General features: G+C 40.8%; 1 protein-coding gene across 1 annotated transcript in view; it reads right to left on the reverse strand.

Annotated features, from left to right (window-relative positions):
- Nucleotides 1-3,999: 3,999 nt before the first annotated feature.
- Nucleotides 4,000-16,083, reverse strand: part of ttpa (tocopherol (alpha) transfer protein) — a 59,107-nt gene continuing 47,023 nt past the window's right edge. The window contains exons 4-5 of the mRNA XM_076293377.1: nt 8,484-8,594; nt 4,000-8,367 (exon numbers count right to left, since the gene is read on the reverse strand). Of these exons, the coding sequence (XP_076149492.1) occupies nt 8,173-8,367; nt 8,484-8,594 (306 nt within the window). The 3' untranslated portion in view covers nt 4,000-8,172. The remainder of the gene's footprint in view (nt 8,368-8,483; nt 8,595-16,083) is intronic.

Raw genomic sequence — 16,083 nt, forward strand, 5'->3', positions numbered from 1 at the left:
GGCCACACCTCCCCCCGATTCGGGCTTTCATGGACGACATGACAACCTTGACGACAACCGTTCCATGCACCAACAGGTTGCTGGGTAAGTTAAATAGTAATCTGCAATGGGCCAGAATGAAGGTGAAACCAAGTAAGTCTAGGAGTCTCTCAATTATTAAAGGGAAGGTAACAGATAAGAAGTTTGCTATAAATAAGGAGGTGATTCCCACAGTTCTGGAGAAACCAGTGAAGAGCCTGGGAAGGTGGTATGATGCAAGCCTTAGTGATAAATCACAGGTTGAAGACTTGAGACAGGTCACTAGGCAAGGTATTGCAAAAATTGACAAGTCGGGGCTGCCAGGTAAGCTCAAGCTGTGGTGTTTGCAGTTTGGTTTGTTGCCTCGGCTAATGTGGCCATTGACAGTTTATGAAGTTCCTCTGTCAAAGGTAGAGAGGTTGGAAAAAATGATCAACTCCTTTGTCAGAAAATGGCTCGGAGTCCCACGCTGCTTAAGCAGTGTAGCCTTGTATGGGAAGGGTATTGTAGAGTTGCCAATATCTAGTCTGACAGAGGAATTTAAGTGTGCTAAGGCTAGATTGGAATTGACTCTTACTCAGTCCAAGGACCCAGTGGTGAGGAAAGTTGCACCCTCAGTTAATGCAGGGAGGAAGTGGAACCCAGAGCAGGCAGTTAAGCAAGCTCAATCAGCATTGAAGCATAGAGATATAATGGGCCATGTGCAGCACGGGCGGGGGGGTCTAGGGGTGGGTGCAAGTAAACCCTTGTGGAGTAAGGCTTCTGCAGGAGAAAAGAGGAAAATGGTAGTGGAGGAAATGCATAGACAGGAGGAGGCTGTAAGATGTACTAAGGCAGTGTCGCAGGCAAAACAAGGGCAGTGGGTGAACTGGGAAGGGGTGGAAAAAAGACAGATTAAATGGAAAGATCTATGGGGCATGGAAGCTAGTAAGATCAGATTTATGTTAGGTGCTACATATGATGTGCTCCCATCTCCCAAGAATTTAAGTCAATGGTTTGGTGAGGATAATAAATGCATACTTTGCTCGTGTGTGGGCAGTCTCCACCATATCCTATCAGGATGCAAGGTAAGTCTCACCCAGGGGCGGTATACGTGGCGTCATAACCAGGTATTGAAATGTGTGGCAGCGGCAATAGAGGATAAAAGAAGAGAAGTCAATTCATTAGCAGCTAGTAAAGGGGTAAGGCAAATTAACTTTGTACGTCAGGGGGATAAACCTTGTTCCGCGAAGGCCAGGTGTAAAACCGGCCAGTTGAAAAATGGGGCGGGCTGGGAAATGAAGGTTGATCTTGGCCAGCAGATGGCGGTACCTCCACATATAGTGAGTACTAAGCTACGTCCTGACGTAATTCTATGGTCGGATTCAGAGAAGATAGTTTACTTCATTGAACTCACTGTTCCTTGGGAAGACAGAGTGGAAGTGGCCAATGAGCTGAAGAGAGCTAAATATACTGAAATAGCAGAGGAGGCAGCTAAGCGAGGTTGGAGTGCACAATTAAGGCCTATTGAAATCGGTGCACGTGGGTTTGTGGCCAGATCTGCTATTGGCTTGCTGTCTGAATTGGGCATTTGTGGTCGAAGTCTAAGGCAGGTGGTTAGTAACATGTCCTTAGCAGCAGAACGGGCAAGCGAATGGTTGTGGGTAAGGAGAAGTTACCCTTCCTGGGGCGCAAGCTAAGGTAAGCCAACTGGCTCATTTGTTTTGGTCGTGGGTAAGGAGAAGTTACCCTTCCTGGGGCGCAAGCTAAGGTAAGCTAACTGGCTAATTTGTTTTGGTGGTGGGTAAGGAGAAGTTACCCTTCCTGGGGCGCAAGCTAAGGTAAGCTAACTGGCTCATTTGTTTTGTGTTTGTGATGGACTGTGCCTAGGTTGATGGTACTTGGCTAAGGTTCTTTATGGTTTATGGTTCAGTCCACATCAACGGGACGGACCGACCTAGCCAACTTAAACCATGCCTAGGTTGGTTAAGGGTATTTGGATGCTTGTTGTGGTAATATGGGGCAGCATGGGGCGTAAGCTAACTGCTAACTGCTGGCTAATTTGTTTTGTGTTTGGGATGGGGCCTAAGATAATGGGCTAAGCTAACTGGCTAATTTGTTTTGTGTTTGTGATGGGCTGTGCCTAGGGTGATGGTACTTGGCTAAGGTTCTTTATGGTTTATGGTTCAGTCCACATCAACGGGACGGACCCACCTAGCCAACTTACACCATGCCTGGGCTGGTTAAGAGTATTTTGAGTATTGGATATTTCAATGTGGTAATATGGTGGTAGCATGGAGGGGAGTGTCTCCAGGACGCTGGTTTCACTGTTAAGCCTTCATGAGGTGTCGTGGGCCTAACTTAACGAAACATCGGTGAATGAGGGTGCCCACTTGATAACCCCAATGACATGCCGCATACTATATAGGCTACTGCTGTTGGATAGGCCATTTGCATTGTGCTTGTGACCATTTGTTGGCGGATTTGTGGGTAGTGTGCTTTTTAAAGTTAAACTTGAGCAGGGGCTTCTGAATGTGTTTTTACCTTGGATTTTGGCACAAGGGATTTTAACATCTAATCCTGTGTATTAATGTAATGCCTGTGTGTGTGTGTACGTGTGTATATGTGTGCACCACCATCTACAGGCCAATGAGTGTACAGTACAGTCACTAAATGTACACATAACTTCATTTTTTAGACCCCCCCATGGATGAAATTCTACGAAACTTGGCATACCCCCAGATAATGTCAGGTTAATCATACACATACAATTTGGTGCAGTTCTGAACTTCTTAACTGAAGAGAGGGGCGATTAAAGCAGAATTATATTGCATTTTCATTTTTTACCGGGGGGGTGCAAATCACAAATGAGTGATTATGGGCTAGGTTTATGTGGGCCCTTGAGACCAACATACCATAAAAATTTCTTCATCCTCGGTGCCACGGTTCAGGTAGTTATTTAGGAAAAACTGCATTTTTTGGGTTTCGGGGGGCCCCGCGCGGAGGGGGAGTGGCCCCCGGGGACCAAACGAAATCTTTCCGTAAAAGTCTAGTGGGGCTACATACCCACCAAATTTCATGTGCCCCGGTGTTTCGGTGCCCCGGGTATCGTTGACCAAAATTTCAGGAAGTAGATGACGGGGAAAAAAAAATAAATAAATAAAAAAAATAAAAAAAAAACTTTGACAATCCCTATATGACCGCTTTGCTAGCTTCGCTAGCGGCGGTCATAATAATACATTTGGTAAAAATTTGGTGAAATTTGGTCTCTGCATTTATCCCAATCCGTGAATTAGTGAAACACACTCAGCACACAGTGGACACACACTAATCCCGGCGCAGTGAGCTGCCTGCTACAACAGCGGCGCTCGGGGAGCAGTGAGGGGTTAGGTGCCTTGCTCAAAGGCACTTCAGCCGTTCCCACTGGTCGGGGCTCGAACCGGCAACCCTTCTGATACAGGTCCAGAGTGCTAACCAGTGGGCCCACTGGTTAGCACTGGGGGGTGTCATATGAAAGAGGGGAGACCTTAGTATCCATATGTGGTGGAATTTCTGCAGCGCTGCCTGGAAGACGATGGTGGGGGCTTAAATATCGAAGAGCTTAGAGTAAAAGCATGTACTGCTATGTACTGCTGTGTACATTCAACACTAAAATTTCTCGCGCCAAATGAGTTTTGAGCGATAGGGACCAATTTTAGTGCTGAAAGGCTAAATCAGAAATATAGCCTATGGAATTTGAAATAGAAAAAAAACGCCCATTTTCTACGATGGAATTGCTCATGGGGGGTGTCATGTGAAAGAGGGGAGACTAGTAGGCCTATCCATATGTGGTGGAATTTCTCACGCCAAATGAGTTTTGAGCGTGGGGACCAATTTTAGTGCAGAAAAGCTTAATAATCTGACCCCCCCTCCTCCCCAAGTGCAATATATGCTGATTTATTTAATAGTCAAGTCAAGTCAACTTTATTTATATAGCACATTTCACACACAGAGGCCATTCAATGTGCTTTACATAAACAAAAGCAAACAGGAATAGCTGATAAAAGCATAGAAGGGCAATAGTCAAAGAATAGTTTAAAAAGTAAAGAATAAAAATTTAGAAATTATAATAGAACGTCCACAATTGAACGGCAGAGCCTACATACAAGCGCAGTTGAATGAAGTTAACTGATGACAACATTAAAAAGAATCAAACGTTTAGCGGTCATGAAATAATACCATACATGATAAGATGTCAACAAGCAGGGAGATAATGAAGATCAGTAGTTCTACTCAAACTACTTGTGCACGTAGGCTATGGAAGATTGGTCAAATCTAGCAAGTAGGAAAGATGAATGATGTGAATGTAAAAGTAAGACATTCGAAAGGCCAACGAAAGTTAAGGTTGCTTTTGATATAGTACAAAGACACAAAACTGGTGCTCTAAATAGCGATTCTGTTGTCTTTGAAAGGTTCTCTTATTGATGCATTTAACTACAATTTGGATTAACACCTGCTTTTACAAGGCAGAAGTTTTTAGGCACAGAATAGACGTGTGCTTTCACAAGCAGTTTTTGTACATACCGCGGAATGCATAATTAGGCACTCTTTACGCTTCCCCTCACATTTCTTTACGCTAAACTCCCACTTTCCTGGATCCTCCATGAATGCATGTGCATGACACGAAAAAGCGCAATTTGCCATTTTCAGCTCCCGCGAGACTGAGGCAGTCTACGCTTTGACCTCATGCAGCCTGTTTGTACATACCTTGCAATGTTTTTACACGCACATTGCGAAACAAATACGCCTGAAGTGGGCACAAAAGCGTATTCACAAAGAATTTTAAGGCTAAAAGTAGCTCCTAAGTGGCGAATTTAGGAGCAACTCCTAAAAATAATGGGCGTGTCACTCCTAACTTTAGGACTCCTAATTCTTTTCACTAAAAGTAATTCACGAAGCATTTTAGACCTAAAAGTAGCACCTAAGTCTGGGACAGCCTAAAAGAAGTCGAGAGGACTCCTATTCACAAGACCTTTTCACAAACAGCTTTTTGTGGCATTTCACGTTGCGATATTTTGAAATGGGTATGCACAACAGGAGCTTCCAATCGCGAGGGAACAATTTTGCATTGTAGGCATAAAAGGGATGCTATAACGTCACCAACAACAACCAAAACTACTCATTGTCAACATGTAAATTAAATGTAACGTTTCATTGTGAATCAAATTAAAATGTTCTCCTCTTTGCAAACGTAGGCATATGGTGACAGATTAATTTAATAATGTTGCAAAGATAGCCTAGCCTACTGCATCAATCCGTAGGCCTATGTTTTATTAGGCTACTAGGCTATTTGTTTTGCCTTACTCTTTATCCATTTAGGCTAGGCCTTTTTATTCAGTTATTCATCATCTTCCGTCCTTCGCACTACTTGTGTAGCGCACACATTCTCAGACCTGTCACCTGTCACTCATCATCGTAAGGGAGGTGTTTGGAATCATTCCCGCGTTACAATCATCAGCCAATCAAGGTGGTCACTTCAGTCAAGCTCGTGCATGAGTAATGACGTCATCCATAGCAACAAAGACTCACTCTTAGTTTAGGAGTTGTCATTTTTCCTCACTAAGAATAGATCTGAAAGGCTTTGTGAATAACTTTTAAGAGAAAACTCCTAGCTAAAATCTTTTAGTGCGATTTAGGAGTACTCCTAGTGGCAAGATAAAAGGCTTTGTGAATACGGCCGTATTCACAAAGAATTTTAAGGCTAAAAGTAGCTCCTAACTGGCAAATTTAGGAGCAACTCCTAAAAATAATGGGTGTGTCACTCCTAACTTTAGGACTCCTAATTTGTTTCACTAAAAGTAATTCACAAAGCATTTTAGACCTAAAAGTAGCACCTAAGTCTAGGACGGCTTAAAAGAAGTTGAGAGGACTCCTAACTCACTAAGACCTATTCACAATCCGCTTTTTGTGGCAGTTCATGTCGCGATGTTTTGAAATCCTATGCGGCTACAGGAGCTTCCAATCGCGAGGGAACAATTTTGCATTGTAGGCATAACTAACTGACGCAATAAGGGCACCAACAACAACCAAAACTACTCATTGTCAACATGTAAATTAAATGTAACGTTTCATTGTGGATCAAATTAAAATGTTCTCCTCTTTGCAAACGTAGGCATAGGCATAGGCTATGGTGACAGATTCATTTAATAATGTTACAAAGATACTGCATCAATCCGTATGTTTCATTAGGCTACTAGACTATTTGTTTTGCCTTACTCTTGATTCATTTAGGCTAGGCCTTTTTATTCAGTTATTCATCATCTTCCGTCCTTGTGCAGCGCACGCATTCTCAGACCTGTCACCTGTCACTCATCATCGTAAGGGAGGTGTTTGGAATCATTCCCACCTTACAATCAAAGATTCTAGAGCGCTACGCTCCGCTCTAGAATCTTTGGTTACAATCATCAGCCAATCAAGGTGGTCACTTCAGTCAAGCTCGTGCATGAGTAATGACGTCATCCATAGCAACGAAGACTCACTCTTAGTTTAGGAGTTGTCATTTTTCCTTACTAAGAGTAGGTCTGAAAGGCTTTGTGAATAACTTTTAAGAGAAAACACCTAGCTAAAATCTTTTAGTGTGATTTAGGTATTGGTTATATTATATGTTTAGATAGCAATTGTAACAGGTCTATGCATATGAAACTTACATAATCTGATGACGGGGTAACGACGAGGCAACAAAAGGCTGGAAAAGTTATGCAGATTTGGGGGGAAAAAAAACATTTGTTTGTTTTTAGTTCTACATACAACAATTATTAGCTGATTTTGTCCTTGAATGAAGGAGAAAGGCTCAATGACTGCCTATGTCTATGCTGAATCATTTCAACAATAGTAAATGCAACTGTATTAGTCATAATACATTTCAGGACTTTTACTTTTTATACTTAAGTACATTTGAAGGCAAGTACTTTTGTACTTCCACTCAAGTGGAAATATAAAAGGAGGACTTTTACTTTTACTGGAGTAACATTTGACCATGTGTATCTCTACTTTCACTCAAGTACAGGATTTGAGTACTTCGTCCACCACTGCATACAGGTTTCCAGACCTGTCATTGTATGGGCTCAGGAAAACCTCTCATAACCATTGTCTATGTGCACAGTTTGATACTCAATGCAGCCAAAATTGTAACAGGCAAAATTGTATTGAGACATGATACAGAATATACCACCGTCTTATCTGGGCCTGAACTTGTTTAAAATGGACTGAGGTAACATGGTAAAAGATCCTAATTCTTTTTGGAAATCATGGACTCATCTGGGTTAAAGAGGAGAGGGCCTTTCCAAGTATCCAACCTATCCAACTTGTTTTAGTGCTCAAAACCCATCGTCTATGACGGTGTGGAGGAGCATTAGTGCCTACAGCATAGGCATCTTGCACATTTGGCAAAGCACAATCAATTCTGAATGATGTATACAGGTTTTGAGCAACATATACTGCCATCCAGGCAATGTCACCTGTCATCACCCTGTCATCACTAGACCTGTGTGGTAAAAAATGATGGACAGTTGGTTGAACTTGACCAACTGTATTACAAGAACGTAAACGATTAGTGGCTTGCAAAGGAGAAAGATGAGGTTTTTGGTGAGTGGTGCCATGACAATCCTGCAACAGTTAGTCATTTTGCCTATCAGAGCACAGTGTAAAAAGACATTTGCCTCTTGCTTTTGGGACAAACTGATGAGTGAGGCCCAGATATGGGTTTGACAACATCTTCAATGCCATGCAAGAAAAACAGTGCCCTCAATGTCGCAGCCAGATTGATTGAAGACTGATTGTTGATATGGAAACACATGAGAGCCATTAAGAGGACAATATGGGGGTGATCTGACAGGATGCATTTGTTGCAGTGAAGTTGGCCTTTTTTAAGTTGTTTTGTATTGGCATTTGTTGCAGTGAAGTTGGCCTTTTTTATGTTGTTTTGTATTGGCAGTAAGCGTTTGGTGTGCTGCTTATACACCCAGAGCGCCTTGTGTTTTCTGCGCCTGCTACGCCTCGCGTTTTTGCAAGGCGCCCTGAGCGCCTTGAATTGAAAAAAGTTCAACTCAAAGTGGAAAAGCGCCCAACGTCATTTGCGTTTTTATGAAAACATAGTGCACCTCACGTTTTACATGGCAAAGCGCCCCTTATGCTTTTTTATTCGTTTTTTTCATGACTCCCGCCATTAATAGACAGTCTGTGGAGAAGTTCCTCTGATTCCATAATGAAGCGTACCCACTCCTGACACAACTCCTCTATGGCAGGCCCAGTACCACCATACTCTGGAGGCAAGATGGAAGGGGGAAAGACCTCACATAGGTTCTGCATGAATGAGCTCCCATGCATGTGAATCTATGGGAGAGAGAAGGATGAGGGTGAGAAGCAATAGAGTAATCTTTGATTAGTCTATCATGATGTGTGACACTTTAAAATAAAGTTAATAGTAGTGAAATTATATGAGTCTTTACCCGTGCTTTGATTTTTTCTGGAAGGAATGGTCTGATCATTGCGAACACTGGACGGAATAAGACAGGTTCATTTACTAAATGGATTCCACGCACTTTCAAAGGGAATGAGTCCTAGGGAGGAAAATGAGAGATTAACAGCATAGGTTAAGTAGAGTGAACCTCCTTTGTTGGCTGTAGTGCATTTAAAATTGCCATAGAATTAAGGAGAGTTGAATGAACATAGCTGATGTTCTTCTGAGTACAGAATTTTCACTTCTAGTTTTAGTTTTAGTCTTAGTTTTAGTTAACTCTAATAACCCTGTCACTGACATCCCCAAAAATGTATACCTTCCTTTTTGGATTTGACCAGTGGCGTAGTTGTGTAGTTGTGCTGCCCTCCTTTGTATGCTGATTTGAACATTTCTGCTCGGAACACTATGAATTTGAGCACATCCAAACAACATGAAAATGGCCAGTGTTAGCTGGGCTATCCTGAGTTTGTTTATGTGTCTGGATAGCAGAAGCGAAAGAGGCTACAGCACTCGTAAAAAAGAAAGTTCAGTGTAATGTTTGCTGAAATTAAATACATTAGATTGAAAATGAATCCCAGTCAACTTCAAATTCAGTATAATATATTGAAATTGAACTGATTTGCTCTGATACATAAATTATCCTTACTGAAAATTTTGCTCTGTGCACTCTCACTTTCAGTTATCTCAATTCAGTTTCAGACCGTGAAATTCAATTTCAGTCTACCGAGACAAAAACAGCTGGTCGCTAAGGAAGAGCAATCGAGTGCAGATCAATTGTGATCACAGCATGGGAGGCCTCCGTCTCCGTCCGTGTATGACTAGAGTGGAGCGTGTAGCACTGTAGATCAGGGGGCGTCACTAGGATTAAAAGACAGGGGGGAATTAGCCCCCAGAGTTGTAGGTAATGTGCGCGCTGAAACATTTTCATCACACCTTTTAAAGGGATTCAATGAATTGAAGGATATACTGGTACAATAGCATTAACAGGGACACCATGTCATTAGTTTTCACTCTCACAATATTGCTGATTAAATTGCTGATTATAACAACAGTCTGCCATGACTGATATTGTATGTTGCCAGTGGCGCCCCCAGAAAATTTTAACATAGAATATCAGTCACGGCAGACTGTTGAAAAACACAACGGTGGTTCCTGCTTTGGTTATTAGTCAATATCAAAACTCATTGAGAGAGAACAGATACTCAGATCGCCCCCTATTACCACCAGTCCCGTGTTTCCGTCCTCTTACGTGTATGTGTCACTTACTATTAATTTCTATATAAACCAAGACGGCGGATTCCTAAAGAAACACAAGCACCCACACCATAAGTGTATCTATGTACCAAAAATTACATTTTACCGTGACTCGAAGAGCTATAAACAGTCTTGTAAGGCTGCATGTACAAATCCGCTTGGAGCTCCAGTGGAATTTTGAAGTAGCGACGAGAATTCTCAGTCTAACCGTTCATGTGCCGTTGAAAGGGTGGAAGTAGACGACCCACCAGGCCAAAACTAACCTCTGAACGCGGTAAACAAAATCAGATATTTCAGGCAGTAAAAGCCCCAGTAAGAAGTCTTTTTAGTCGTGGGTCATGCAAACAGTGACGTGAACAATATAAAAACCAATAGTGACCTCTCTCCAACACCAAACAGGAAGGGGCAAAGTAGGCGACAGCTGTAGCCTATGTTAATTCATTTCTTACAAATTATTAGTCGGCTATTCCACATGACAGAACAACTCTATATCTGTTAGGAATGTCACACATGAAACAATGCTGCAGAAACACGAAAAAATGACTTGATATGAGTAGGCTTCCAGGAGTTCCTGTTGATATGTAGTGCACGATGGAAATAATTTAAAGGAATCTAGTGGGCCTAGCAGTCTCGTGCCCTGCATGATCCCTAGTTGTTGCAAAATCATAGTCTGTGACTAGTCTGTGACTCAACAACTCTATCACTTGTCTTTATGGCCACCTTACACCAAATAACTTTGACAAGATTTGGGAAAGATTCTTGAAAGATTGGAGTCTTTTGAGTAAAGCTTGAATGGGGGGCATTAGTTAAAAGACTAAATCTTGTCAAATCTTGTCAAAGTTGTTTGGTGTAAGGTGGCCATAAGATGTGAGAGGGTCTGAGACTAGTTTTTCAAAAATCTTTTCCAAATCTTTGCCAAGTCTTTCAGTGTAAGGAGGGCATCAATCTACAGTGGACTTATGGCCACCTTACACCAAACAACTTTGACAAGATTTGGGAAAGAGTTTTAAAAGATTGTACTCTTTTATCTAATGCCCCCCATTCAAGCTTTACTCAAAAGACTCCAATCTTTCAAGAATCTTTCCCAAATCTTGTCAAAGTTGTTTGGTGTAAGGAGGCCATTAGTTGACTAAATGTTTCTCCAGAATTTCCGATCATTGGAAGTATCCATCAGTCTGTTATGGAATGGTATTAAGGTTTGAATATGCCATACAGACACAGGTTTAACGGTTGTAATACAAAACATGTATTTTATTTTATTCTTAATAGAGAGCCGAAGTCACGCCCCTTCCGTTAGCCACTACGGGACCTATCTTTCAAAAAATTATGAACGGTAGTCAATGGGGAAAGATAAATTATTTTCTGGTCCCGATCAACTTGTGCCTCAAATTTTCATGTAGACATTTGCAGTTTTTTTCGACCGAGGTGAAGTTAGTTTGATATTTGAGTTTCACCCCGTGTTTGCAGACAGTGTATAAACAGATGACCTGTCTACTTGCTCCAAGCCGACCTACTTAGGGACCGTCTATAAAGTACCTTCTGAATTACCTTCATAGTCTTTTTTGTCAATAGCTTTGACATCATGTGACCTAGAGACTCCAAACCAATGCAGAATAGTTATCCTATATGGGACTAATAACACACACCTCTTCTTATAGCCACTGTATGCACACTGTATTTTACATTAATATTTTAAAGAAAATACATTATTTCCCATAAGGAATGGTCTCCTTTTTTCAATACCTCACAAGCCATGTGACCTAGTGACTCTAAACCATACATGGGCAACATACGGCCCGCGGGCTTTCCCTGACCGGCCCGTGTAAGGTCCGTGAAAGAACAATAGTCAAGAGCCTAGCATAGAGATAATGCATGCAAATCAATATCGTTGTTTTTATTTTGAAAGCGACTGCTATTTGTACGCCCATACATTTGTGCGTGGATACGACGTAAACACCCTCACTGATGTGCTGGTGAATAGAATTTATGCTTCTGCGTCGACACAATGCAGTTGCCTTTACGTCGGCGTAAACCTTTCAAAGTTTTGTCTCTTATGTCTGCGTCGCTCACCACCGCAAAGGTTGTTAGAACAAACTCCTACTGCTGCTCGTTGGCGATACGAAGTGTTCATTTCAAAACGTTACTGGCAGATAGACAGTTTACAATCGGATAACCCCGTAATTGTAACCAAATGTCTGAGTTTATTTGCAAAGCTTATGTTAGCGAACTAGTATGATGCTACTACCCACAGGTTGCTTGAAGCAGCCGGCTCAACACACAGAGCGAGTTGACCAATCACAGTTATGTGCATAAAGTTAAAGCAAAAACATAGCCTACATTTTTAAAATAGTTTTCTTTGTGCATGTTGATTAACTAATGACAGCCTATTATTGTCTGCTCCACATTTTCGTAGTCTAATTCTGAGTTAATTTAATGATGGTAATGATTTAATGATGAAATATTGCTGAGTGTTGATGAAATAGTGGCACAGGCCTATCGGTTGTACTGACTCCTTCACATTTTCATGACCTAGCCTAATTATATAGATATTGTAGTACTTTTTTATATCAGTCTTTGAAAACTGAAAAAAAATGTCATGTCAAAAAATAATTTTCGAGAATGAGGATTAAATACTGGACATAGATTAAATATTGTCTCCCTCACATTTTCATCTGTTCTTACAACTAGTAAACAAAACCATATGATTTACTTAATGTTATACAAGAACAGAATAGAATTGAACAGAATTGAGTTCAGACTTGAGTTCGGTATTTTGGGTCCGGCCCTCCTCAACAATTCCAGTTTGTCATGTGGCCCCTTGGGGAAATTAGTTGCCCACCCCTGCTCTAAACCAATGCAGAATAGTTATCCTATATGGGACTCATCAGACACACCTCTTCTTATAGGGACTCCAAACCAATATAGAATAGTTATCCTATGATTCCAAACCAATGCAGAATAGTTATCCTATATGGGACTAATCCGACACACCTCAAATTAATATGATATTTGCACATACTATTTTATATTAATTTCTTAAAGAAAACCAATTTGTTTCCTATGGAAGCTGCTTTGTGCTCAATACCTTCAATATACTGGGTCCTAGACAACATAGATCAATACAGAACTGTTCTGCTATGGGGTACTTATCAGACACCCCTCAATATGAAAAAATATTGGGTAAGGCTATTTGCACCCCTGGTATAATGCTATTCATGTTACGTGGTATGTATGCTATTCATACCCTGGTGCAATTAGACGTGAATTCTATTCGTACCCCGGTGCACACAGCAATGTGTCCTATTAGTACCCCGTCTGGTACAAATATCAATGTATGCTATTCGTACCCCGGTGCACACAGCAATGTGTTCTAGTAATACCCCGTCTGGTACAAATATCAGTGTATGCTATTTGCACCCCTGTGATTTATTCTGGCATATTGATCACACAATGTAATAATAATAAGAAAAAACAAGCAACATGTTTTTTTGTTGTTACGTAACAGGGTGTGAATAGCTCAGCTGTGTAGGCCTAATAGACAGTCTGAATAAGGTATGCTGTTTGCATCAATGTATAGTTAGAAGTGGATGCTATTCGTACCCTGGTGTATATAGTACTGTATGCTATTTACACCCTGGTGCATGAACTAGCTAATTGTTGCAATCAAAACTTCCGTTTGAGAACCGATTTCTTGTTCAAATTGCGCGCCTTCTCTCCAGAGACGTTGGTACACACGCACACTCACTCTACCAAAACACATCATACGGGAATCGAACCCAGGTCTCCCGCATGCTAGCCCATGTCTGTGACCACTGCACTATCCTTTTCCACAAGTAGATAGTGTTTGCGGATAAACTTATAGTTTATAGGCCTTATATTAATTTGAGGTGTGTCTGACTAGTCCCATAAAGGATATTCTGCATTGGTTTGGTGTCCCTACGTCACTTCCCTTGGGGGGGGTATTGAAAAAGGATTCCTTATAGGAAACAATGTATTTTCTTTAAAATATTAATATAAAATATAGTGTGCATTCAGTAGTTATAGGAAGAAGTGTGTCTGATGAGTCCCATATAGGATAACTATTCTGCATTGGTTTGGAGTCACTAGGTCACATGGCTTGGGAGGTATTGAAAAAAAAGACCCTTCCTTATGGGAAATAATGTATTTTCTTTAAAACATTCATAGAAAATACAGTGTGCATAGAGTGACTATAAAAGGAGGTGTGTCTGATGAGTCCCATATACTGTAGGATAACTATTCTGCATTGGTTTGGAGTCACTAGGTCACATGGCTTGCGAGGTATTGAAAAAAGGAGACCATTCCTGGTGGCAAATAATGTATTTTCTTTAAAATATTCATATAAAATACAGTGTGCATACAGTGACTATAAGAAGAGGTGTGTATTATTAGTCCCATATAGGATAACTATTCTGCATTGGTTTGGAGTCCCTAGGTCACATGGCTTGGGAGGTATTGAAAAAAAGGAGACCGTTTCTTATAGGAAATAATGTATTTTCTTTAAAATATTAGTATAAAATACAGTGTGCATAGAGTGACTATAAAGGGAGGTGTGTCTGATGAGTCCCATATAGGATAACTATTCTGCAATGGTTTGAAGTCACTAGGTCACATGGTTTGGGAGGTATTGAAAAAAAGGAAACCGTTTCTTATAGGAAATAATGTATTTTCTTTAAAATATTCATATAAAATACAGTGTGCTTACAGTGGCTATAAGAAGAGGTGTGTCTGATGAGTCCCATATAGGATATTCTGCATTGGTTTGGTGTCCTTACGTCACTTGCCTTGGGGGGGGGGGGGGGATTGAAAAAGGAGACCATTCCTTATAGGAAACAATGTATTTTCTTTAAAATATTAATATAAAATAGAGTGTGCATTCAATAGTTATAGGAAGAGGTGTGTCTGATGAGTCTGCATTGGTTTGGAGTCACTAAATCACATGACTTGGCAGGTATTGAAAAAAGGAGACCGTTCCTTATGGGTAATAATGTATTTTCTTTAAAATATTCATGTAAAATACAGTGTGCATACAGTGGCTATAAGAAGAGGTGTGTCTTATTAGTCCCATATAGGATAACTATTCTGCATTGGTTTGGAGTCACTAGGTCACATGATGTCAAAGCTATTGACAAAAAAGACTATGAAGGTAATTCAGAAGGTACTTTATAGACGGTCCCTAAGTAGGTCGGCTGCGAGAAAGTAGACAGGTCATCTGTACACTGTCTGCAAACACGGGGTGAAACCGGCCGCATTACATTTTTTTTAATATCTATGAAATATCCGAATATCAAATATCAAACTAACTTCACCTCGGTTTTGTACCGTAACTATTGAATTACAACATTGTGAAAGATCGTAATTCCAACGACTACAAACCCATCAGTCGCACTAGTGATGTTAGCTCATTCACAGCCACACTGGATTGTACAAGCATACCAGCAACAGGTCTTAATTGGGCTTTCCTTGCCGATGAAAATACCATGAGTCAGAGGATTAAACTGCTGCATTTGACACCATTGACCATGATATCTTGCTGCGCAGGCTGGAACATAGAGTTGGTCTGCAGGGCACTGTACTAACCTGTATTCGTCCATAGACTGTTCATAAGTTCAGTGACATAGCAGGGAGCAAGATGTAACCATTAACTAGCATAACAGCTAATCTTATACACGGGTTTCCCGTTTACCAACAAAACTAGATGCGTGCGCAGACGTGGGGCAGAAGACGCTTGGTGGCCGTCCACAACGTTATAAACTTAACAGTTTTTAATCAGATTTTTTTGTATACTCCTGTTGTCTCAATGATAATAACATCTCATTTCAGACTATATTTCAAAGTTTGCCGTTCATTTGCATTATTAATATAACATCGTATTTTGTCATTTTTGGCGAAGACATGCATTCCGTTAGGGATATTGAACATATTTAACATTCTCTAACCATCGTGATTTCGAATTGGTGCAGTTTTCAGCACAAAAACTCATTTTATTCTTTTGCTCTTTTGCATTGCTCTGGTGCTTTCTGCCTCTTGGTTGCGCACGCATGTTTTCATGACGTTGCAAAGAAATCCATTACGTTGGTGACGTACATCGTTCGAGACGAGAGATGTAGTCCACTGAGCGGATTCGCACAAAACCAACATAACTTTTTAAGTCTATCGAACAACAGTACTTTCTTGACGTGAAAAATTATCTTTTAAATTCACACACATCATATGTGAAATTTGTGGCACAATACAAACGATATGCATTCTCCCTGAATGATATGCAATGATTTGACATTCTTTCAAGATGAAGTACAATATTATTGAAGTTAGGG

Source organism: Alosa pseudoharengus, unplaced genomic scaffold, assembly GCF_046254945.1.
Source record: "Alosa pseudoharengus isolate Yale_2024_CS ecotype anadromous, Long Island Sound unplaced genomic scaffold, YU_APseudo_1.1 YU_APseudo_1.1_scf_2, whole genome shotgun sequence".
Classification (NCBI taxonomy): Eukaryota; Metazoa; Chordata; class Actinopteri; order Clupeiformes; family Clupeidae; genus Alosa; species Alosa pseudoharengus.